A 26,322-nucleotide genomic window follows, 5' to 3' on the forward strand; every position below is an offset into this window, starting at 1 on the left:
GTGTGGGGGGTAATATTGACTGTCGGATGACGAGAGGGTAATAGGAGATCAGAGAGTCCAGCCACAGGACAAGGAGCATTAGCGCCTGACTGGAGTACAATGAAGACAGAGAAGGCAGTGAAGGAAAAGGGTCGGGTGGTGGATAAAAGAAGAGAGACTTTGAAAGAGCGTTATGCGTGTTCCAAGTAGAGAGAGGTATGGCGAGAGGAGGCGATAATGATGCTTACTTTACTCCTGCAAGGCAGCCGCGGTGAGAGCTGTCAGCTTCAGGCAACACTGGCTGGTGGGACGCTGCTGGGATGCCACTTGGTATGTTAACCCCCCAGACGCCACTGACAGTACATGATAGATTGCAGGTGTGTAATTACATGTTTGCAAGAGTGAGAGACAGGGAGGGCGATGCTGTTTGTGGCCCTTTGTGCGTGCGTGTGCATATTGAGGTGCGTCTTTGTGTGACTTTTAGCGTGTCAATTTTTCTTGGCAGTGGTGAAAGCAGAGTGATGTGATTTTCCCCTCTAACAGCCTCCAGGAGTAATGATCCAGGTTATTGCAGATGACGTGTAACACCTCAACCCAGCGGGCATTGGCGCTGCAAAAACCTGTCCTTATAGGTTAGGCTTCAGGGAGACTGTTGTCTTGGTGGCAGCGCTGTGCACACAATTCCTCTGTTTCCCAAACCTGTCACCTTCAGATGGGCCCCTCCTTCTGTGGATAATGGTCTCCTGTCTATGTTGTGAATGATATCTGGACTCCATTGTGCGCCCGTTTCCTCCGCTGCGCTATTGTCCTGCAGAATGCCTTTGTGAGGTTTTTTTTTTTTTTGGTTGAGGTACAATGTGCAAGCTGTATTCTGAGGTGCTGTAAATGAACAGGCAAACACATCAGCAAAGGTCCTATTTACTTTCAATCCCCAGAGTGAAAAAGAGAGGTTTCTGCCATTGTTCTGCTACTTCTCAAAACATTAGGATGGTTCATTGTGAACGAGAGGAATAGAAAGACCCCCGCATAAACTACCTGCCAAATCAAAGTGTGCGTATCAGTCTGGGACCGTACATTCCTCAGGGAAGGACACAATACAAGCTTTCTGCAGCAACATGGGACACACAGTAATAACAGCAAGCTACTGTATCGGGCTGAATAATACCCAGGGCGTCTCTCAGAGAGTAGGGGAAACCTGTCCCCTTTGAGAAAAGGTCATTCTCTGAGAACCCCAACAGCTGCACACTGTGCTTTGACATGAATAACTGACAAACGGATGTGTACGGGTCTCACAGGCCTCCAATTACTGTTTGACGCTGCTGTCCATCAAAGACAAATGGGCCAGGACCTGCCAGAGGACCTTCAAGTAGCTGGAGCAGGCAGCCTCAAAGTCCACCCCTGTGCTAGAGGAGCTGCAAGCACTCTGCAATAATTGAGTTTGATCTAATGAAGGTAATGCCAAACTTGGGTTATTGTTTGCCTGAGGACAATGCAAGGGAGTTGAATTCGTTGTTGGGAAAGATGCCGGGGGAATTTCTTTGAAATGGAAAAATTGCATTAAACATTCCATTTGTATTAATTATATTGTGCCTCTTATTAACATTGGCACTCTCAGCAGCAGCAGCAGCAGTGCTGCTGGTGGTATTGAGCTTAAAGCAGCACTTCAAGCAATAATATTAGAGGCAACCATCCATGCCTGAGGCACACTGAAACTGCCTGTGATGTCACAGAATAAATGAATATAGCTTTATTCTGAAGCATTGTGTCTAGACCTTTGGTCCTACGAGACATCAGTCACTCAAGTTACTCACCACTAGATTCAATTAATCACAGCCTTAATTCAATCCGATGGTCGGGCCTCCCAGCTGTAAGCCTCTAAGTGGGTTTTAAGAGAGCTGGAGTCTACTGGTGTATAGTCCTCCATGCAGGAACTGAAGGGCTACCTATCTAGCAGGGATTTAGTGACACTCCAGAGGTTAAGGGTTAGACTCAAAAGAGGAAGGTGGATTGGTTATTTGGGTGCCATCACAAATACGTAAGGAGACACTTGTGAGTTTGAGCCCAAAAAAAAAATGGAACTGTACATTCAACTACCTACTCATCAGCCTCCTCCGCAAACACAAGGAAGCAAGTGGGTGGATGTGTGTAAGTGTGTGTGTGTATGCGTGGACACACACAGAATTCAATGTCAGAACTCGACCTACAGTAGCAGAAGCAGACAATTGTGAAATGCAGTGTGGATCTCCTCAGTCTCATAAATAATGGACGTTGGTGAAGCATCTGTCAACTTTTCTGTCAACCCTGTTCCAGATGGGAGTCAGACAGGCCAGACCGGAGCAGCGTGTTACATACACATAACAAACCTCCATCCAGTGTGTCTCATGCACCCGCGCCCTGTTTACATCAGCACACTGACACCCGCGCTCACCTACATGCCTCAACCTATCTGCTGATTTATTGGGTCCTGCACCCGGCTTCCTCGACCATTTCTTCTTGGACCTACCCGCCAAACACACACATACACACATCGACAAATTTAATCATCGCAAGAAAGAGCGCAACCTCCCCTTGGTACAATAAATAAAAGTAAAAAAATACATTCTGTTCTCTATCTAAATACACATATATTTCCCAAAAGCCCTTTGAGTAAACACATCAGTAGCACCTCCTCACTTGGTGGTGGGGAAATGGTAAACACACACCTCCACTGCCTTACATGTTTGTTGACTTAAATATGGCAGCGCTCACTTAACATTAAACACTCGCTGTGAGTTCCTCCCCAACATAGCCACAGAGCTGTGCGCTCACTAAGTCATACCTCCTTGACATCTGGCTCAGAGAATTCTGGGTGTGTTGTCCACGGGCACGAGGCCAGGAAAGGGACAGCGAGCGCGCAAACGAGCGAGCTCGGGGTTTGTGCACTGGAACAGGTTTCGGCAGTGACTGGGTTTCTGTCTTGCTTCCCTTCCGCTCTCTGGCAGCTAGGTGGTAGGATGAGTGGGTCAGGTGCCGGCGGGTGGCGGTTACTGTACGGTTGCTTTATGGACTAAAGCACTGTCATCCCGGCCTTGTCGTAATAGAGGATTCAGCTCATAAAGCAGCATCATGATTTGCAATAAGCAGAGTTAGGGGAGAGTAATGAACGTGTAAATCAACTGAGCCATTCTTTTTTTTCTTCTTCTTTTAATCTGACATTGGCAGTCTCTCTCCCTCTCTCTCCTTTCTGTTCTGTCCGCTCCCTCCTCCTCTGCCTCTTCCCCCCTTTCTCTCTCCCTTTGCAGTAATGGAAAGCCTGGCACGCTGTAATAAAGCAGAGTGAGCAGCAGTATTAGTAAACAGTCTCTGCAATCATTCAGCCAAGTCCAACTCCTTTATTTTGTGTGCTCGAGGTATTTCATACCCCCGTACGGTGTTAGGGTAGTGGGCGTGGGGGCTAATGAATGAGGATGGAATGAGGAGTATTTAATTCCAGTCTGGGAGAGAGAGAGGCAGGGGCTATTTGTTGGGCCTTCTCATAAGAACGCCTTTGTTTTCATTTTTTCACAGAGGTTCTGAACAAAAAGCCTTCTTTTTTCAATGGCAGCGTTGGGAATGTAGATGCAAATTCGCTGCACACAAGCCTTGCAAAGAGGAATAGGACCACACAGCCATCAGCAGGGCACCAGGGCTTGCTTCCCTCACTGCCCTTTTCTTAAATAGAGACGTCATCAGAATTTTGAAATGGAGCAGTAAGTTGGATTGGAAGCAGTCATCAAAAGAGAGGGTCCAATACTCCTGAGTTAAAATGCCTGGCTGGGAATCATGTTAAAATTTCCATTCCTCGCTCCAAATCGATCGTATGGGTCCCTGCTCTCCAATATCCATGGTCACCTTTGCTATAAAGTAGGGTATTACTTCTTTAATGCAGTGGGGTTTCATTCTGTGACCAGTGAGGAGAGGAAGGAAAAGAAATGTATCTGGTGACCTCAAACACAAAGAAATGATGGCTGAGGATAATGAAAGAAAGTGGCCTGAATTTTCAATACATATATATATCGGTTTGCCAGTTCATGAGCAAGATTAGTTGCTTGAAGTCCGCCCATGACATTGGGTTGAATTATTTTCCTCGTCTGCCTGTTTAACTCCAGGTAGCCTCTGTGGACACGTTAATGCAGTATTGATTGTTTATCTGTAATAACACCATGCTGTTGCCGGGCTGGTGACAACAGAGGAGGGAGGGGGTGGGACAGGAGAGGGTTTGGGGATGGAGGGGAGGGTGCCGCGGGTGGTAAGGTGGTGATAGATAACACACTATACCCTCTTTTGACTGGTTGCTGCCGATTGTGAATCTGGGGGTAAAACGAGGTGGCTGAACATATCCTATCTGGCAATAGTCCAGGTGTGAAATGGGAAATAGAAACTGGGGTGAAAACGTCAGTGCAATGTGGCCACTGCTCGATAAGGCTGTCTCCTGTCTCCGAATAATTCAATCTCTTGCTCCGACCATTCTGGTAACTTCCCAGTGCCAACGCCGGCGTCCACCCACTCTCTGCCCCTGGGCCCGGAGCCCATATGGCCAGCTACAGTGTCTCTCTGTGACCTATGGCCGGGCCTGTTGTTCAGCCAACCCCCCCGAGGAGCTTGGTAATTACAAATAGGCTGGAAGTCACACCAGCCACCAGAAAAGGTGAGTGTGATTAAAGATGTGTGTACAGCAAAGTTCAAGGGGTGCTCCAATGGCATGCCAGCATATTGAATCGCGTGTCTTGGCAGCGCTCGGGAATCAAATGCTAACTTGGATCAATCAGCCTTCTTTGTTCATTAGAGTTGTCCGTTCCCAGGAGTGGCAATAAGAAAACAACCCATCACGGCGCTCATTTCATTGATGAGGCCGCTGTCCCTCAGGGATAAGTAGCCAAAGTAAATAAACATGAGTCACAGTTAAGGTCAGAGGAGATCATAGCCGTCTGTTGTTCATCTCAGAGGACGCCTGAACCCCTTTTGACGTGATTGGATTGAGAAAAGTGCAGAAAGACCCTTATTATAGCAGCAATACCGTGGGATCTATTCAAAGCATACCGCAACAAATGAAAAGCCAGCAAACATCCCCCTTTCATTTCTTTAGCAGTATTGCTAACGAAATATGTATTTATACAAGGCAGTTCGAATCAGATGCCATCACAAGTTGTGTGGCTCATTCTTGAATGGTATTCATATAATTCATATTATTTTCATTTGTTTTTTATCCCAAGGCTGGGCTGATACCCTGGCAGAAGTCCTGCCTTTGACAAATGGCTTTCTTAACACTTGAATGCCTCAGTGGTTTTAGTTGGGTGCAGTTTGAGAGAATTTTGTCCAATTTAAGAACAGTCAAAAGCCAAACGTCTGTAGCTTTTGAGTGTGCGTGAAGCCTCCGCTATTAATAATGTAAAAACAGGTGCTCCTAACCGTCACTGTGTTATTTTATGATGGGCTTCTAGGAAAGGTCATTACTCTTAGTCGAGGGGGAAACACATTTTCTCCGCGCAGCCTTTTATTAGGGCCATATTTTAGGTGTGTGATGTCTTTGTTTTAGCTCCATGTATTATTTAGTGTTGTGTGACAATTGTGTTTGTAGCTGTCTTTCTGCTGACCCGCTGTTACAGTCGATATACGCCTGAATGGAAATGTGCTTCCACGTCGTTCCCTCTCATGTAATTGTCACAACGGGGAGGCTGAGACAAACGTGGGAACACAACTCCTTCACTGATTTTCAATTCACTGCACCAAGTTTGACCTTTATGTAGTCCAATCAATGCATCTCCTTTCAGGGACGCACTATTCATTTAAAAGCAACAGCTGCAGCGTGATCTAATATCCTGGCAGGGCAATATTATTAGGAGGTAAACACCATTCTTGATATAGAAATAACAGCTTTTAATTACCAGATCCAATGTGCGTATTATTCCTGGCTCTGGCCTTTTGCTCCAGACTGTGCAGGGCTAAATGTACAGAAAACAGACTCTTGTGCCTGACTGCACATGGCACACACAAACACTTGGGAAGTGAGCGCTGATTTGCATAGAGACGGAGGCTCCCATAACCACCAGTGTATTACCACAAAAGCCACAGTGGGGAAAGCAGGAAGCCAGAGGACCCTTCCATTGAGCCTCCTCCATCCTCCCATCCCTCCCCCCCTCTGCCATTGTCAGTCCCTCAGAAGAGAGCTGTGTTAGACCACACGGCTGCTGGTGACAAAACATGTGCTCTTCTGAACACACAGGAAAGCAAACAACCAAGGGTGTCTCATCTGCTAACGTGTCGGCGGATGAATGCCATTAAGCTATTATTTCTCTGCTCTTTGTGTGCGAGGATGACTCGTGCCCATTCGTTCTGCCATCTAGCAACGATGACCACATCTGTTTGCCACCAGGGTACTAGGCGTTATTAATCTTCGCGAGAGGACATTTAGCGAAATCAAACCTCCATTTATTAGCCCCCAGCGCAGGATTGGAGAACTGGCGAGAGGAGATAATGACTTTAAGCTCCCATTTAGTCAATTAATTCTGAGAAGTGAAATCAGAAACTGCTCGCTAAAAAGTGAGAGTCTCTGTTGTTTATGATGACACAGTTCAAAAACATATTTCAGGGCTGAAAGTCATTATTTGGCACTAGAGTTGGAATAAAATGATGCCGCCCTAATACACTAAGAGAATCTGGAGTGACTTCGGGGGGGGGGGGCTTTAAAATAATGTGCAGATGGTCCTTAACTGCCATGTTGCTGGATGGTAAACACAGCCATAAACACTGGTGCAAGTTCATAGAAGCCCATCTTTGTTTTTGTCAAAGTGACAACAGGGAGAAAGAAAAGGGAGTGAGCTGAAAGACAGAGCAGTGTGTGGAGAGCTGGCAACCCACAATTTAGCCCAGACTGTGGAGACATAAAATCAAGTGCACTAGAGGAAGGGTTACTTCAGGAGCCCTCTGTGGGTTTTAAACTGGGCCACTCCGACTATGGTTGTGAGAGCTTCGGACTGAGTGATGGGAGCTCTGCTGAATGATGGCACGGTGGAAATAACTAGAAAACAGGGAAAATAGGGGGCTCTCATTGACTTGGCCCAGATTGTATGATTTATATGGGTTATTTGGTATGCATTTGGGCAGCGAGGCAAGGTAATGTGTTTGCAGTGAGCTCTGGAGCGGTGCACTGGGATGAATGCTGTGGGCACACCCCTGTCTCTGACAGGGATAGTATGAGCTAATTTGTTTGGATTACTGTCATTCAGACAAAGGCACAGTCTCACTTTGCTGTCATGTATGATCAGGATATTGATTAACCGCATAGTCCGCAATCTGAGGTTTTCATACCAAAGCCTTATTTGAGCTTTTTGTTTATTTCTCAGTGTTGTCCCCAGATATGTTCGTCGTTTTGCTATTAGTAACATCCAAGAACATCCTTTAAAAAAAGCAATAACCTAGGGATGCACAGTATGGGAAAAATAAGATATTGCGTTGTGATATTTTGTATCACAATTTGAATTTTTCACTGAAGAAAACGTTAAAATCACGATGATGTGAAATTTGTTGGGGTTTCTATCATACAAGGTGATAAGGGTTCACAAATCTCTGATGTTACAAGAGTGGTCGTCTTATAAATACAAACTTTAGGAGATCATTAAGACTTCAAAGACCCCATCAGCGCTAAAGACCGTTAAACAGTATGTCTCAGGTAAATTAACGTTATTTATGTGTGATTTGCAGCCTAAAATTACATTCTATAAGTGTTAAATAAATGTTACACCACAATATCATGTTGTTATAGTTGTGGTGTAGTTATATAAATATATATATAAAGATATATTTATAGTTATAGTTATTGTTCTTGGTGTGGATGGCCCTTAGGACTAAACCAAAATGTTGGTAACGCATCTTGGAGTGAAACTTAATGTGCTATTTAGAAGCAGAAAGGGGACTTAGAGAACCGTTAACTAAATCTTGGTGCTATTCCAGTGTTGTAGGTTGAATCCTAATTTCGACTAGAGGACTCTGGTGTTTTGCACTACAGTGCTGACATTCAGTCAGGAAATTCAGTTCAGCTTTGCATTCCAATTTGACTGGGGATTTTCAGCTGTTTATTCACCAGCATTTTATGATGACGATTTTGCCCTCCTCAATCCGTAGACATTTTGTATTTTCCTTTGTGGTAATATCCCCCATCTGTCTGAAATCTCCTTTTAGTGATCAATTTCCCTGCCTTAATCTGTGAGGCGTGTGCGTCTGTTTGTCAGATTTGAGTGGGGTGAAGTTATTTTCAAGACAATGCGACAGTGTGTCTAGACGGTGTTTCTCAGCTAAACAATAGATCAATATATATTGACAGGGTTCTGAGGGAATTTTTTTTTTCTGTTTGGTCGCATCTGTATCCATTTTGCTGCAAGGACAAGGGACCCAAGGCTTGTTTTTATACATTTGGAGAGCAAAAGTTCATCCAGCTACCCAATTTTTGATAATTTGCCAGTGGGAACTCGGTTGTGAACCACTAACCCACATGGGCAATAAGACAAATGGAGAGACCCAGATTTGGGTCGAGCACACGGTTTCCCAATTCACACTTGGGATTTAGCTGTAAATTTCTCCAGCGAGCAGCATAACATCGATTGTGAATGACACCTCTTAACAAACTGAGTCTGAGATAGGGCGAGGGGGAGAAGGAGGAGGAGGAGAGTGGAGGAAAGAGGAAGCAAGGAGGCCAAAGAGAGCAGAGATGGTGAAACAACCTGCTGCTGACACCTGCTGACATTAGCAGCCTTTAAGGGCCTCCTCCGTGGATTGTAACATGACCACGTTACCTGTGGCACCAGTGCCCAACCCCCTCGCCCCTCCCTCCCTCAACCCCTCTCTTCTCCCTTGCTCGTCGCCCTGGCTGACATTCTCCTCTCTCACTTTTAATTGCACCCCGGGGGCTCTCTCTGGGTTGCTGTGGAAGTCTTCGGCTCAACGGGCGCGATAGGGTGCTTTGCCGTGTCGCTCATATTCCTCGTTAGGGAAAAGGAAAAAAACAGGAAGGGAAGGTGGGAGAGGTAGAAGAAGGTAAGAAGGAGAGAAGAGGAGTAGGCCTACTCTAAGAGGTCACTCCCAAGTCTAGATTTGGCTAAAATGCCATCGATGCCCATTGAGTGTAACAGCACATGTGCACTGAAAAGGCCATTAGCTGGCCAGATCCAATATGTATTGACGAATGCATTTGTGTGACTCTCTGTGTCCCTGTCTCTATCCTCATGGTCCTGTGTTCGATAAAACCAATAGATACATTTAATAGCTAATTGTTCTGATTCAAAATGTTATCCCAGGCAATTCTTTGAGCGTAGAATCATGGGGCATTCGAAAATTGGCAGCAGACACATTAATCTTGCTTACCCAGCACCGTACACAATGCACAAGTCTTATTGCTGTATGGCGACTCCACACAATCTGTGACAGGCAATTTAAAGCAATTTACTTTTTTCATTTTTTCATCAAGCATTTTTTTTAATGCAATTAAATGGCACATGATATGAAGCGAAGAAGAGGCAGGCGAGAGAGCGAGACAAAGAGAGAGTGAGTGTGTGTAAGGAGCGAGAAAATAAAGGCAGCCTTGTGCTTGTTGTAAACACTGCCTCTTAACTGGGAGAATATAATTATGGTGTCATGTTCTATTACACACCTTTATTATGACGATGGTGCTCCCTGAGAAAGCGAACAGGGAAAGACGAGACCTGTGGCTCTTTTTCAAAAATCACCTACGGCGAGAAGCGTTCAAGAAGGACGGCTGTGAACAAGAACACACTCACTCTCTTTTTCTGGCATGTTCTCTGTCATAGTTACACAGTCTTGCTTCCGGTTCTATTTCTTTTAAGGAAAATTTAGGTTTAATAGAAGCTGGGTTTTGTAGTTTTGGCATCATTTCCATTAGTTTTTGGTAACATTGAACTCAGAAATTTAATTACTGTGATCTGGAAACACAGTGACACCACAATGAACACCAGGGGAAAGAAGCAGTCAGCTTAGATCGACTTTATTTGGAGATAAATCTAAAAGTGAGCGCACCCGAAATGTGAGGTAATAAAACTGTGTGCACAAGAATAGCAAGTATGGTAGGTCAAAGTTGAGCAAGGACTTCAGTCTGTAAACTTTGATGGATGTTTACAACAGACAGTGCTTCTCTTCTAATTCAGTGCACAGGATAGTATACAGACTGACTTCTTGCATTGCTTGACCTATCAGATTTCTTCTTTGCAGTTTTGCCACATTGTAATCAGTATTAATCTGAGTAATTAACTTGGTGCCAATAGAAGCGAAGGCTAGTACTATTAATAAGATCCAAGTTGTAAGAAATTCCATTCAATTCTCCCTCTGTCTTTCTTTCATACAGTAGAAATGTAAAGAGGCAGGCATTTTATCGTAGCCACTGGGCTACATGTTGCACTATAGCATTCTTAACCCACTGTGACATTTTTGACATAGCAAAATAAAGCTTTAGCTGACTTACTCCTGGTCGTGGTCCCTTGTCAAGAGAATTATCAGGGCAAGAAGCTGTACAATATGGCTTGTAGGGTATGACAAATGTGGTCAAGGGGCGAGCGCTCCTTAGGGACAATGGAGCCCTCCATACAGTGAAAGCATTAGCTTTCCACAGTGACATTATGAAGAAATCTATTGAAAAGGCCGGCTTCCCAGTGCTGGGGGACTCGAGGTAGAAAGCTTCATGAGTCTACCCAAGAGACCGACTGGTATTTCCAACTACGCTGAAGCCTACAGCAAATCAATAGCTCAAAGTCCCACATGCTCCTCACCAGCGTCAATTAAGTAAATTCATAAAGTGTGTGTGCGCTGGGAGTTGGGGGAGGGAAATAAAAAGGGAAATACTAGAGAGAGGGGCGGACAAAGCAGGGAAAAAATCATCCAGTCATCTAGCAAATTTAGATAGGAAACAGAGCTTCTGCCATGAGAGTTGCAGCTTAGAAAAAGTGGAAAGTGTTGTTCTGAGAGATCATTTCTCTACGGGCGTTATTAAGAAGGCTGACAGTCCATCTCACTTTCACCTGCCTCCATCAGCACACGCACTGTTGACCTGGGAGTATTTTTTCCCCCTCCCCGTGCTGAGCCAGGCAGAGGACACATGCAAAGTGACTGGCTTTCAGCGAAAAGCCCAGCAATAATGCATATCAGCTCAGGCCTATGCAAGCAAAGTAGGCAGGGGCAGGGGGATGGGGATGAGAAGTGGGGGTTGATGTGAGTTAGAGGGTGGAGGAGTGCTATAAACTGCAACGCATGAGGGAAAAGAGAAAGAAGGGACCTAACCCCCAGCTTCAACCGCTCGCAATTTGCCTCATAAGGGGAAAGCAGGGCATGCCTTGGCTGCCTCTGGAAGACAGGTAGCGTAATGGATGGGCCAGTATCCCAGCCTGACTGCTGACGCTGCTCTGACAGGACGTTTCTACCTCTCCTTCACTCCCTCTCTCTCCCCATTTGCCCGTTAGTGTTGTCACGGTAACTACATCTGATGTCAAAAACTTGTACAAGTTTGTTCTGAAATGCTAAATTTTCCATTTCACCATCACATCTAGAGGGCGTAAACAAACACTGGGGCTGGAAGGAGAGCATAAGTTCATTAAAACAGTTTGACATCAGCTGGTTTTCTCAGAATCTCCAAAGTCATCCTACAAAACAATGCACAGACGTGCCATCATCAGTACAAAAACAATAGCAGCAGCTATGCTGATATTTTCTGACACAAAAGCAACCTGAACAGCTTGTGGAACTAAAGAGATGACTAATTCTTTGAAAGGCTAAGACTTTCCCTACTCAATTCGTACGAAGGTAAATAAAGTTGCTGTAAATAAATGCTGAAAACAGTTAAGTAGAAAAGGAAATGGTAAATGGAGTGTACTTAGTGCCCTAGTCTTCCGACCACTCAAAGCGCTTTTACACAACATGCCACCCTTTCACACACATTCACATAATAGTAAATAATAATAATTGAACAGTAATTGTTTTGATAATCATTTAAATGTTTTAGGCTATATATCAAGCAAAATTAATGAACATTGTCTATTTCCACCTTCTCAAATGCAAGAATTTGCTGGTTTCCTCTGTTTTATAATTATAATTAGAAACATAACATCTTTGGATTTGTCACAGCTGAAAACAGAAAAAGGGACCCAAATGCAGACGACTGAGGGGGAAGCAGAGACAGGGAGACTGACTGTGACAGGGTTCTGGGCTGTTGGTCAGACTAAACAAGCCAAAAATCAGCAGTCCTAGAAAATGTACACAATGTACACAAAATACAAGTCAGCTAGCAGTAGTGTGCAAACTATCAACTGAACAACCTAACATGCTCCTAGAATACTGCCTTGTTTTTTCTTTATTTTATAGCCTCATATTTTGTGGTTTATACACATTGTGTGTTTTATATATTGTCTTGTCTGTTTTATTTTTTTTTATTCTCTCTCTTTTCTTCCTTGTGCAAAGCTTTTTGGAGCTGTTTTGAAGACTGCTATAGATGAAGTTTGCTTTCTTGCTCGTAAGCTAACAGTGTTGTGCAGCTCACTGTGAGACTTTTCTAATTTTTCACCAGGACCATGACGTGTGTAAACTGTGGTAAAAAAATAAAAAAAACAACACACAACAGCATCGTTAATAATGAACAGTTTACAGTCGATGAGCATTTTTTACACGATGTTTGAATTTGTACCCTCGGTGCACTTTGGGATGGGCTCGTAGGAGTGAAAGTAAACAAGATAGTCAAACTGTCTTTGTGAGCCAGTGGAACAGACAAAGCCAAAGAGCTGAAAACACACACTGTATCAAACTCTCCATTATGTTTTGAACCAAATCTTTCGTCACCGCAAACAGCTTGACAGACTGGCACAGAAGTGAAATATGCTGCTACTGTATTTTGTTTATCGAATCCACAAAGACACCCAGCCGACATCAAAACGCCTGTACAAAAGTTGCTATAAAGCTGTCCCAGTCGATGTGGTGAGACATCTGTTTGTATGAAGCTCAGCGGTTGTTCTGTGACATTGCTTGATGGTTTTTCTTTATTTCTGTGCTATCAGATTTTTTTAGATACTAAACTTAGCGCTGACAAATTTGCGGTATCGTGACAGCACTACTGCCTCCACTCCCTTTAGCCGGCACCCTTCCTCTCACTCCTCTTCTCTCGCTCCATTTCCCCTCACTCCCTTCCGTCTGTCTGGCTCCACTTCTGCATGCAGGTCAGGGTACTTAATTCATGTCCAGAGACATCGTTTCCTCATTCCCCAACATACTGTGTGAGGGAAGCCGACCAAACCTGCCATACATTGGGGCTAGACTGCACCCTCCTCTACCCCCCATGCCCCCACTCCCTCCCCGCCTTCTGAGAACGAGCGATATGGAGGAACGTTACAGACTGCTCCCCAGTGGACTCACTGATAACCCTCCTACCAAACCCCAGCCGCGGAACACTGGCGGCCTGGATATTGCCCAGCCGGAGAGGAATAATGAGAACAAAAGCAGAATACATGGCCTTCTTTCTCTTTGTACCTACCCCTCCTCTTCCTCCACCTCCGTCCTGCGCTGTTCCTCTTGTTCCGTTTCCTTCTCACATTTGCCAACGCATTCTGCATTGGCCTTCGGAGGATGGGGGACAGAGAAAGAGGAAAAGGGATGGGTGGGAGAAATGATTGAGAGAGGGAGAGCGGAGATATTCTACTGCCCACATCAAGCCCTTCTCTGTGGTTTGCAAACAGTCATTTTGTTCAGTATCTTTACACTGATCTTAAGGTAATAAACTGGGGTTGACATTGCCCAGGGTCTCCATTGGCATTCTGCTGGGTCTGATAACAAAGTGTGCCGAAGCAGATTGTTTAAAAAGATAGAACAGGCTGTTCCATATAGAGCCTTGCACTCTATTAGATGTTGATTCAGGGGCTTAATGCAGATAAAGTAGCTCTACACGTGCTGTACAAGATGTAAGCCTATACATTGATGTGTAATATATTCCTCATCTGATATTTATCAGTTTAGGCAGCACTCAGCCTGTCCATCAATCAGATGACTGTCATCCAACATACAGTATGCATGTGCACGGGAATGTATATCAGGGCTTGTGTGGATGGGGATGCGTGAATGTGTGTGTGTGGCAGCAAAAAAGCCTTTCACATACAATTAAAGATTTTTCTGCTCTCCAGTTTGCCTTCTGTCTCATGCCTGTTATTTACCTGTACTTGATTACTTAAAGCCTCCTGCCTTTGCATCCTAATGGGTATCATACAGATCTCCTGCAGATGGAGGCTTTAAATAGGGCTTGAACTAACAATTATTTTCATTATTGATTAATGTGTCGATAATTATTTGGTTGTTTATTTAGTTTCTAAAAGTGAAAAATGACCACATCCTCTCAGAATCCAAGCTAACATCTTCAAACAGATCGTTTTTGTTAGAAAAATTGTATATTGAACAAAAAACACTGCATCCAGAGAATGTTTGGCATTTTTGCCTTGTAAGGGACTAATTGATTAGTCGATTAATAATTTTAGACGTTTTGGGTGTAAATGAACTTCATCTGATCTTTATCTCTATTGATTTGGAAAAAAAAACTTTTTAGCACATATTTGGAAAGACATCTCAAGGAGTCTGTTTTTTTTTCTGGTCTTTTACTCTCCATTTGCACTCAATTTTAAAAGTACTGCATTTTCAAAAAAAACCTGGAACTCAACTGCACTGGTCTTGACTGCAGGTTATGAAACAAAAGGAGAGTTTGTGCAGTAACAAATTGCTGCTTCCCCTCCCAGTATTGACACTTTGTTTTTCTGTGTAAATGTTCCAGGTGCTGTTTGCCGCCCTATATGAGTCTGAGGAGCCTTTCCTGCTTCAGTAGATTACAGCATGAGGACTGATCCAATACTCTGACCAAAAACCACTGAGACCACTGAGGGGGGAGAAGACAGAAGGTTCTGGTGGTGGTGTGGCCATGGATAGAAGGAAAGTTTGCGCATTGATGGTGCTGTGGGCTATGGCCCACCTCAGCTCTCCAGGGTACGGGCTCAGGGCCCTGCGAAGGACTACAGGGGGGCGGAGGGGGTCCACAGGGCTGACAGGACAGGACGCCAATGGAGTTCCGCTCAGGCGTTCCAAACGAGGTTGGATGTGGAACCAGTTCTTTTTGTTGGAGGAGTACACCGGGACAGACATGCAGTATGTCGGAAAGGTAGTTTAAGAACACACTTTCTCTGTTTTTCCTTTATCAGACAAACTGCCACATCTGCAGCACAGGCAGCTGTAGACTACAGCTGCTGTTCATGGCAGTGATGAACACACACATTCATATACATGCTCTGTTATACCAGAGCCCAGTGGGGTCAAATGAGATGATCACAGATGGGTCCGTCAAAGATTAGCTCATCTGATCTGAAACCAGATTTACATACAATAATCCCACATAGGTACATGGATAATGACAATATGTAACACAGATCAAGGTAAACACTCTTTAGGTACAAGCTGAAATGTTTGTAGCATAGAGTATCATAAATATTTAAGTACAATTTGTTTTGTCTGTCAGATTTGTAATCTTGTTTATATATTGATCAGATAAGTCCTCATTCAGATACTATTTTATTCTAAGTTATTGCAGCGCTGCAGACAGCACTTAACATTTCTGCTTAATTTGTAGTAGTAAAGTAAAGCATTGAAATAGAATTGTTTTGCTACTGGTACTAAAACTTAAGTATCATAATGAGACTATAACAAAACACAATGCAAACACAGACATAGAAAGCAGTATTTCCTTGCTTTTACTCAAAATTAGTGACAGTGGTCACTCCCAAGTAAACAAATAATGAAGTTTGTTCCCCCCCGCTTCAAAATATGACACTGTAGGTACCCCTCTAGCATTATTTCTGGATGCATCCGCCATCAAATTCAGGTGACATGTAGATGGATGGCTCAAACACAGGACTGTTCATGTTCCGTGTAAAACCAAGAGTAATCTATTTAGTTTAAGTAAGTAAGTTATGTAAGTTAACTTACGTAACGTACTTAAGTTGCATCAGGTACAATTTTTTCCTCTTTTTTTCCTAGACCAAGTAGTTTTTGTGCCTAAACCTAACCAAACTGCGACCATTTCACAACATTTAATATGCAAGCTTTATTTTGAAAGTCTAACTTCTGCCACGTGGTCAGTGACACTTAAAATATGATGCTATAGGTACCCCTCTCGTTTAATTTCTGGACACGCAGGGCTCAACTGTCATATTTTAAGGATCACTGACCAAGTTGGGGGTGAATACGTGAGTTTCATCAGAATTGAAACTCAGCTTTCAATTTTTGGTCAGAGTAAAAAGGTATTAATCTGTAGTTGGTGTCAACAACCATTAAAACCCACCACAGTTGAAAAGAGAAATAACAGAAAACCCCGGGATACTACGCTGTTACATTGATAAGTGATCTCTATGAACTGAAGACACTACAGCAGTGATCATTTTAGTGATGTTTGAACAAATTTCAAGTTTCAAAAATAATAGCTAAAAAAAAACTGTCTTTGGCCTCTGTGCATCAAATCAACAACTTTCAGTCTCCAGGAGTCTCTCTTCCTCATTCTGTGTCTTTTCCTCAATGTCTATTGTTAGTTTTATTCCTCTGGGCTTCCAGTCTTTTCACTTTCCACGCAGCCACTATCTACACAACACAATTTGAACTGTTTACATGCCGACAAAAGTTGCTATTTTTGTTAATTTCAAAATGTCTCATTATGTACTGTCTTGTCAATACATATTTATAAAGACAAGAAGAGTTCTGCTATGTTTTTTTAATCCATCCCATCCATCAATCCAAATGAATGTAAATCTCACCAGATATTGCTCTATTTGTTAAACTAAAATTTTGGAAAGTTTAGTTTTCATAATAGCACTAAAAGGGGAACAACCTTACTACCTACAGTGTTTTTTTTTAGTTGCATCAAAGATTTTTAGATAACATAATTATCCTCTTTTATAATACTGCTCTAAATGAGATGCTTCAGAATGAATTACATCCGTATATGAGTGTATCATTCTGTCTCTGAGAATACAAGAATCATCCCATCATGAGATAGTAGACATGACATGATACTCCGATTGGCTAATGCTCATGTATCGGACTTCCATCCATCCATCCTCAGGCTTTGTTTGCTTTTGGCCGTCCAATATATTTTGTGCTTACTGTCAGCTCTGTGGCTGCTTGCATGATGTCCATTCCACTCACATCAAGCCATCCTAAAGCGGCTGTCTTGCCCTACAGTAAAATATGACTTCCTCCGAAGGTATTATTTGTTCAACAAAATGAAAGCACAGTGTCGACCCAGATAACATTGGGGGATGTACAAGAAGACGGGCCAAATAATGCTTGCTTTACATGCAGCGGAGCGGAAGTCAAGATATCAGTCTCCTCTTCCAACCTACTGTAATTGAGGAGATTGTGAAGCGTTGTTGCAAGGTCAGGACGACAGAGGGGGAAGAAAGGCTGTTTTGTGCAAGGAGTTGAATGGAGCTAGTGCTTTGCATTCCTATCGTGTGTCCACGGAGGATAGAGTCATCCAACCAAATGAGATTCTGCAACATACGTCCTCCCCGAGTGAGGGTTGACTTTCAGCCCTGGTCTAAAAGGATTACAACACTCACTATGGTATGAGGCGAGCAAATACGGGAAAGAACAAAAAAGTCAAAAAGAACAAAAAAAAAACAGAGTGAATGAAGATCAAAAGTAAGTACCGAGCATGATCAAACCACTTTGTCTTCAGAGAGTGGTGATTGATGTGCCACTCGTCCTTTTAGCTTGTAAAAGGACTAATAGCAAAAGAAGAATGGATTATCTGAGTGTGGTATACACTTAGAGAGCCAAAGGCTGCGGCCTAAGAGCCTGTCTCCTGAAGACGCCATTAAGGGATCAACCTTCGAGCACCACACTTAATCATGGCTCTGAGCGCTTGTTGTTTCCCCCAAGCACATGCAGCTGGGCGCTTGTCCTCATTGTCAGCTCACTAGCCAGTTGTCACATAGGATTGCAGTATGTAGATCTTATCTGATTGCAATTACTGTTTGTTAATTGCTAGATAAAGTACAAGTAATGAATGAGCCCCTAAAAGGAATGAATAGCTTTTGAGTTGAACACATGGCTCAACATAGAGAACAACCATCTGCATCTGTATCCTCAGGTGGCCATATTCTCACAATGTAGTAGGTTTTGAAGAAAAACTGAAAAAAATTCAACAAAAAAAACTACGAGAAACACAAAAGAGAAGGCTTTTGTCATTGCAAGTGACATCATGGCAACCAGAGAACACAGCATGGAACAAAACCACTTTTGTTTGTGGTGAAAAAAATGAATTGGAAATAACACAATGGCAGGTTATTATAAACAAGGGAGCAGCTCTTGACACACAGTAAAAGATAGAATGATGAAACTGCACTTGAATTACAACATCCCGTCTCCAGTTATTTGGTAAACTCAATCTCCCCCCGGTTGCTTCTTTTTTTCTTCTTCTTTTACAACGGCTTTATCGAGTTGTGAAGTACTAACAAATGAAACTTTAATCTTTCCTGAACAAGCGTAACAAAAGGAGTTGGAACAGGAAGGAATTAACGGAAGCGATCGAGATGAGGGGGAAAAGCAGACTCTGGCAGTGTCTTGTTGGGGAGCTGGTTGCCTGCTAATCTTGCTAATCTTGCTGTATTGGCCAATGATTTTTTTTTCCTGCAGGAGGGGAATCGTACACTGGCTCTCATTAGCAGGCGAGCTGCATACAGGCCTCCGAGGGCCCTGGCTGTCACTGGGGGAAGAGAATGTTTGTTTATTTCATTATTTCTTACTTTACCAAAGGGCACATATCCACTGAAAATGGTTAATGGCCTGTGGTTTAGGAGTGTTTGTGCTCTACTATCATATCTCATAAAGTATTTACAGCCTCTGATAGGCCCCAGTGGTTCTAGGCCTGGTGGGTAGACTCCTCAACATAGTCCCTAGCAAGTAAGCAATGTTCTCTGTATGTGAACAAACACACCAGCATGCACGCCAACACACAAGCCCTGCAACACAAGCCTGCAGTAATGGGCTGGAAATCAGACGAAAGAAAATGAACACAGACATAATATGCTGCCCAGTCCTGTATGACTCAGCGGTTGAGGCAACCTGGGGGAAGGACTCAAGCGTCTTATGGCAGTGGAGTGGAAAGGTGCAGGGATTTTTGTGTTTGTTTGTAGGGGGTGGGGTGATTTTTGGTCCCTGTTCATGCTCCCCCATTACCAGCTGCTCACCTTGGCAAAGAGGCAAGGAGTTTGCAATATGGCACAGGCCTGGCTGTACCCGCGCCATGGCAACCCCTGCGGTCTCCAGCAGCGACCTGGAGCACACATTGGCAGTGTTTGTTGATTAGGCGATAAGTTCCCGTTTGTGCGCGGGGAGGGGGGGGGGCAACTTCAATTACGCTCCTCTCCTTCGCAGCGGTGGAAAGGGTGTGATGAGGTCATGCAGCGACGAGGCCCGGCAAACATCTGTCTGACAACGTCGCAGGGGCGAAGTGATGTCTGAGCGAGATACGCCAACACTGCCACAGCACCTTGCAATTGTCCCTGTGCTATCACCTGCCTACTACTGTTTCAGACACCCGGTGGTTTTGTCAGGGTGAGATTAATTGATTTTCTATAATCAAACATTCAGGCTTTTTCTCTGTAATTAAGTGCTTAGTTGGCCAAGTTTGATTCAAATGAGGGGCAAGTAGATATGACAGCAAAGCAGGGCTGTCAACAGGATTTCATATATACTGAGATAGGGAGCCCAAATTCCTGCATGCAGCCCCACCACCCCTGAAGAAATGTTTGACTAAAAATTAACAAAAAGAAATCAGATTATTATGAATTATTTCATATTTATTTATTCATTTGAAGGTTGTTTCTAAGGAAGCCCAGAACAGACATACCAAACACTGAATATAGAGTTGTGCAGCAATCATTGTATCTGCTACACACCTCAAAGCTGAGTGGTATTCAATTGGTTGCATCTTAAACTTTACCACTAGATGCCACCGAATCCTACACACTGGTCCTTTCACTGTCATTTTATTATATTATAGCCTACATAATGGTCTATAATTTTTTGTCTACACTGCAAAAAAATCTCTCATTTATTTCTAAATTGAGATGTAAAAGCATTATTTTCTTTAGGTTTTCATTTTATTTATAATAAATTGCAATCACATATTATATTTGAAAGTTACAGGCTGAGGCATAGCACAGCATATTTACCTCATGTTCTCCTCAGTATGCATTATTTTTCTGTATCATTCACACCATTTATTTTTGTATTTTAATCTGTGACTATGTAAATGTAAATGTATGTACATGTATAATGCATACGTGATTAGTTTAGTGACTAGATGTGTTATGCAATGTCAACACAATATTTCATCGCTTTTTGTCGCTTGATTTTCATATGTAATGTCTCCTTTTCCTCCTGCTGCTCATACATATAAATATAAAAAAGCAAAAATCTTCCTATGCATAAATTATATTTCTTCCTCCTGTAGAAATCAGCTTTTCTCGAGATTTTTTCAAAAATATGTCTGTATCTTAAAAGATAAAATAATAATGCAGGTAGCCGCACTAGATTTTTAGAAAATACCTGAAACTAGTTTATTTTTACATGTTTTATGATAATAGGACTCACCTTTTACATTGTAAGAATGTAAAATTTAAAGATACTGAGTCTAAAATATATACCAAACTCAGCTTTAAAAAGCCTGCATGTATTTTCTGTGTGTAATTGTACAATAAAAATACTTATTTGTGTTGTTAAAATCCCCCAAATTCCCAGAAACAACACTGAGGACATGACCTCTTGTCCTCAGTAGTAGCTACAGCCCTGCAGCAAAGCGAACACAGACTGTTCAGAATTGCCTATAATTAAAAGATAACATGCTGGAAATTATGCATGGGATACAAAACAAAAGATGTCTCATGTCCACAAGAGGGAAATATATGTTATCTGACATTTCACCTTTAAGTCTCTGTAGCACTGACCGCATATCTCAAGTTTACACATCAACAGACATTTGATAGGCTATTTTTGTTCACAGTCTGAGGCTACCATCTGGCTACATAGAAGGCAGCCAGTTCTCGACAGGCCAGGACACAAGGCCTTAAAGGCTAACTGGCTAATTGCCCTAAGCAGCCCATTTCCAATGCCATCTTTTTGGCCTAACTCGAGTGAAGCACAAATGGTGGCCAGATCGTGTCTGCACTAACATTTGCTGCACTCAAAGCTGATTAATTTCACAAACAAAGACGGCTCGCTTATAAGTTCTCATGCACAGATGTCTGATGAGTACCACTTCACTTCTCAGCCCACTTCAAACTGGAAGATGAAGCATGTAGGAATAGAAATAAATATCTTCTACTCTGAAAAAATGCCAGCCATTGGAAATATTATGGTATCACTTAGCAGAGAAGGCTAATTGAGTGGAAGGTTTGGAAATATTCAGCATGTTATTGATGATATAATGGTTAAAGTAAATGCATAATAGTTTTTTCATAGCTGATTCACTGCAAAGAAGTCTTCACTAGTCATTTCTCTCTGTAATTGCGTCCTTCAAGCACTATTTTCCTAAAATGTGTGAGAATATGTCAACCTGTTTCCAATGCAAATCAACTTGTTTCAAGTATTCTCTGAAATCAAGTTTCATTTTTCTTGATTTGAGTGCAGCAACTTTCTTTGTTCTTTTTTCACTCAAGATACAGACATTCATTTGTAGAAAATTACCAAAGCAAGTCAATGTCTGTTCCAAACAGTTTGATATTGTGTGTCGCTACAGTGACTTGTTTTAGAGGAGGAATAGGTATAGTTTGACATTTTGGAAAACACTTGCTGAGAGGTAGCCTAGATGAGAAGATTGACTCTCAAATCTGCACAGTAAATATAAAGCTACTATCAGTTGATGGTTAGCTTAAAGGTCCAGTGTGTAACATTCTAAAATTTAGCAGGATCTATTGGCAGAAATTGAATATAATATTCATACTTTAGGCATTCATTAGTGTTTAATCACCTGAAAATAGGAATCATTGTGTTTTCATTACCTTCAGCCGTTCTTATCTACAAAGGAAGCTGGTCCTCCATTGAGTCGGAGTCCGCCATGTTGAACCATGGCCCTGAACGGACAAACCAAACACTGATTCCAGATAGAAACCGTAGTTTCTCCGACAGGCATGGAATGGGAGGGGGAGGCCGGTGCAGATTGCAGTGTCAGATTTTGGAAAAGATTTTGACTGAGCTAAGCTGAGAGGTAGATGAGAAGATTGATGCTCTCTCATGGAAAATATAAAGCTACCACCAGCTGCTGGTTAGCTCAAGTTAGCAAAAAGAGTGGATCTTTCCAAAACTCACAAAATCCACCTTCCAGAACACCTAAAGCTCAATAACTAGCATGTTGTATTGTTTTATTCATACAAAAGCTGAAGTATAAAAATTATTTTATGCTAAGCTAAGCTAACCGGCCTGTGGCTGTAGCCTTATATTTATTGGACAGACATGAGTGTGGTATCAATCTTCTCATCTAACTCTCAACGAGAAAGCATGTTTCACAAAATGTCAACTATTCCTTTTAGAAAAGGATTTTAGGCCCCTATTTTAGGCCTCTATTATAGACAGAATCACTTGATAAGATGGGGATTTCTTTGCAGTGTCCCAAAAGTCCCAGCGTTAATGGATATAGCGTCATGCTCTCTGCCTTTTTTACGATTTGGTACCGTAGGAGGGCAGAGGAGAAATGGCTAGCTATTGATGTGCCAGAGCTTCTTGGTGACCATACTGACTGCACATGTGGCTTTCTTTTCTCCCCCTGTGACAGTTTAATTGTATTTTCAATATAAATTGATCAAAGGGCCATTGTGAATGCACGTTGGGCTGCCACATTGATTTCCGGGGGAGGTTTTTTTTTCCCTCTTAATTTGAGTAGAAGGGCAGCAGTAAATTCTCCTCGCCAGCAAGGTGGGCAACTGGGAGGGACGGGGTCACTGCAGCAGGCGCTGGAGTTCGATACTCTGAGCTGCCTTGTAATATTCTTCAGGGGAGCGAGGAGGAACTCTTCAGAACCACAAGATCTCTCTGTTTCCATAGAAATGACAGTCGACACAGCATATGTCACACTGTGTATCTCACATCTCAGCCGAAAGGAGAGGACTCAACGGTTATTAACTGAATTGTCGTGCCGGCAGAGATAGGCAGCTTGATAGACAATCATAGAAAAGGACATTGCAGCTATAACAGCGGGAGAAAGATAATAATGTTGAAGTGGATTGTTTTCAGCCAACTGAGTCTCTGTTTGGAAGCACATACTGTAAAGCAGAACAGAAAACAAATAAATTTCTGCAGGATATTCTCCTGGCTTGGTTAGACAGAGAGAATAAGGAAATAACAAGAGTTGTTTTGACCAAAATTCAAGTGGGTTAATGAAACAGTGCTCCACACTCGATCCTAATCCGAAGATGTTAAAATTCTGCAACACACACGACTGGCTTGGTTAGACAGACAGAGAATGGAATGAAAACAGTCATTTTTACCAGCATTCAAGCAGGCGAACAAAATAGTGTTAAAGATGCTAATCCACAAAGCTGTTCGCCTCACATGTGCCAGCTTTGCCCTGATAAAACAGCATGAATTAGTAAAGCTTCCGAGCACCTGGGATGAAAAGCTTTTTAATATATGATGAGAAGGGAGACTTTGCAATGTGCTCCCACGTGACCCAGCTGCAACACACAATATCCCCCCTCAGTCTGTCCACAGGCAGAGCCAAGAGCGCCTGTAGACACAACAACAACTCACACTCAAAGGAAAATATGCATTCAAACCGTCAAAATCAAATGCACCGGCTCACTTGAGTTAATGAGGTGTCAATAACAGACCTCAAAAATTATGTCCTAGCACCCACTTATCGGGGTAAACATTCAGATGGCGTTTGCCTCGGTTTGTACTTTGCAAACACGTGCCCTCCTCTTGCCCTTTACCTCCCCCTGCAATTATTACCATGTCCTTGGTTATTAAAGAGGGGAAAGGGAAGTAGGCAGGGAAGCAGTGGGAGGGGAAACGACTGGACAAGCTTTTGATGAGTTCTCTGAGATAAATATGTTGGGGGGATTTGGTGGTGGAATTAAAATGTCAGCGCATGCTAAGCTGCTGTTCATGCAGAAAAAAATTAAACAGGAGATAGAGAGAGAGAGAGCAAATAATAATGAGAAGCTCCACAGACAAGTGGACTCTGGTGGTCCTCTGGCATGTTGGTCATGTTGCTGATCCATCAGGGATTGGCAGGCGACGGACGTGCACACATTCATGCTGGTACTTCACAGACTTCGACCCACTGGCATTCTGTTTTACAGCACTGTGAAAATGCCACCATGGCCCTGCGGTAAAAAGCACGATGACAACCTGTATGTAACAATACCAGCAGCATTTTAAACACTCTGGCTGTGTGTTTTCTTCTTGGGAATTCTTGTGAATTTCATAGAGACGAGGTGAAGCCACGAACGTGTACCGCCGATGACAGTTTACTAGAGATGATACGAATCTGTTAAATAACACCAAACGCACTTATCAAAGCTGTCAGTGTTTCTTTGCCAAGGCCCAGATTGGTCAGATCACTGATACTGTATGTGCAGAAATACTTAAGTGGAAAACTTTGAGTCTGCTTTGAAATTTGATTTGGTTGACGTCTTTGGTATAAAGTGCTTATTGCTGGTATTTTTTTTTTTTTTTTGCTCTGAGATCACCTGTCAATCACATATTGCATGTTTGTGATGTTTCTCTTTTTTCTTGGACTTTATGTAGATTAAGTTTCTGTTCACATTGGCTATTTCTGCTCATGCTAACTAGGAGATATTTCCCTTAAAGAGCTAGCTGACACTTGGTGTTCACAAGAGCAAATTAAGCAAATGTGAAAGCTTTCATAAACCAGAGTTTAAATCACTGTTGTGCTATAACAATTAGCAATAGAGCGATGCAAAGTGGAAATTTATTAAAATGAAAATGCCACAAAATGTTGCTTGAAATTGTTGTTTTGGTGCTTGGGGGATACACATTATCATGTTTTCTTTTCTCCGCAGCTTCACTCAGATTCAGATCGAGGAGATGGAAGCGTGAGGTACGTCCTCACAGGGGAAGGAGCGGGGACCCTCTTCAAGATAGATGAGAATTCAGGTGACATCCACGCCACCAAGAGGCTGGACAGGGAGGAGAAGGCCTACTACATCCTCCACGCCAAAGCCGTCAACCGCTTCACCAACGAGGCTTTAGAGGGTCAGTCCGAGTTCATCATCAAGATCCACGACATCAACGACAATGAGCCTCGATTCACCAAGGACCTGTACATGGCCAGAGTCCCAGAAATGTCAGACATTGGTAAGTTCCTGCTGAAAATATTCTATGTTTATGAGTCCATGAGCTCTTCATGTGGTATGTATGTACCTACACTATAGAGCTGTGAGATGATTCCGAGCAAATTATAAGTAAAAGCTCATAAAGTTAGTTGCTTAGGTTTGAGTTTCACACATTCTTTTTAGGTTATTTTGATGTAATGTCTATTAATGGATTGCATTGAACATCAATTTGATTGAGCGAGAAGATTCACCTTTGACCTTGGAAATTGTATGGCAAAATAATCCTAACTCAAGGTCCACTCACTTGCTTTTTCAGGAGCCTTAAGCAGCATCTCAGCACTTATGTGTTTATCTAAACTAACAAACGTTATCATATTCTTATGGGTGCAAATGAATATTTAATACTGACAGCTAAACAATCAATTAAACATTGCATGACATTATTTGAAGGTCAATTTGTAGATTGGATTTTTTCTGAGTTAAGATTTAAGAATTGGCACAGTTTACTCCAGCCCAGTGGTTCTCCTCCACTGGCTGTTATTTTTCCTCATTTTTGGCTGTTTCCAGTCCCTTGCACACCTAGCAGGCTCATAATTGTAAGATTGTGCTCCATCATACACGTATGAATGTGTATTTTCAACCTCTTCAGTGTCAAAACTGGCTTTAGGATCCATATTGTAGGGGACCAAGCAGAGAGTCAATGAGGGAACAGGAGTTGTAGTTGAAAAACTGGGTTTTTATTCACCCAAAAAATGCAAAATCAATATAAACCAAGAAATTAATAACTAGGCCTATAAAAGAAGTCTACAAAATAAAACTGTACTCAGCAAAAGCAGCTAAACAAAGTGTTAACTGGATAAACTGACCTTACACAATGACATATGAGGGAACATATATTTTGTTTTCAAATAACACACAATGGCAACTAAATTCAAGGCCCCCCCCCCCCCCCCCCCCC

At 42.6% G+C, this 26,322-nt stretch overlaps 1 protein-coding gene across 2 annotated transcripts in view; it reads left to right on the forward strand.

Annotated features, from left to right (window-relative positions):
* LOC118330997 (cadherin-6-like) overlaps window positions 1-26,322 on the forward strand; it is a 59,572-nt gene that overhangs the window by 5,264 nt on the left and 27,986 nt on the right. The window contains exons 1-3 of one of the 2 annotated variants that reach the window (XM_035665870.1): window positions 113-309; window positions 14,795-15,175; window positions 25,092-25,386. In XM_035665870.1, coding sequence (XP_035521763.1) covers window positions 14,939-15,175; window positions 25,092-25,386 — 532 coding nt within the window. In that variant the 5' untranslated portion in view covers window positions 113-309; window positions 14,795-14,938. Of the gene's footprint in view, window positions 1-112; window positions 310-14,794; window positions 15,176-25,091; window positions 25,387-26,322 lie in introns of those variants that run through there. The other variant, XM_035665791.1, reaches the window with a different exon arrangement.

This window comes from Morone saxatilis, unplaced genomic scaffold (genome assembly GCF_004916995.1).
Source record: "Morone saxatilis isolate NCDOM2014 unplaced genomic scaffold, NCSU_SB_2.0 Contig0, whole genome shotgun sequence".
Taxonomy (NCBI): Eukaryota; Metazoa; Chordata; class Actinopteri; family Moronidae; genus Morone; species Morone saxatilis.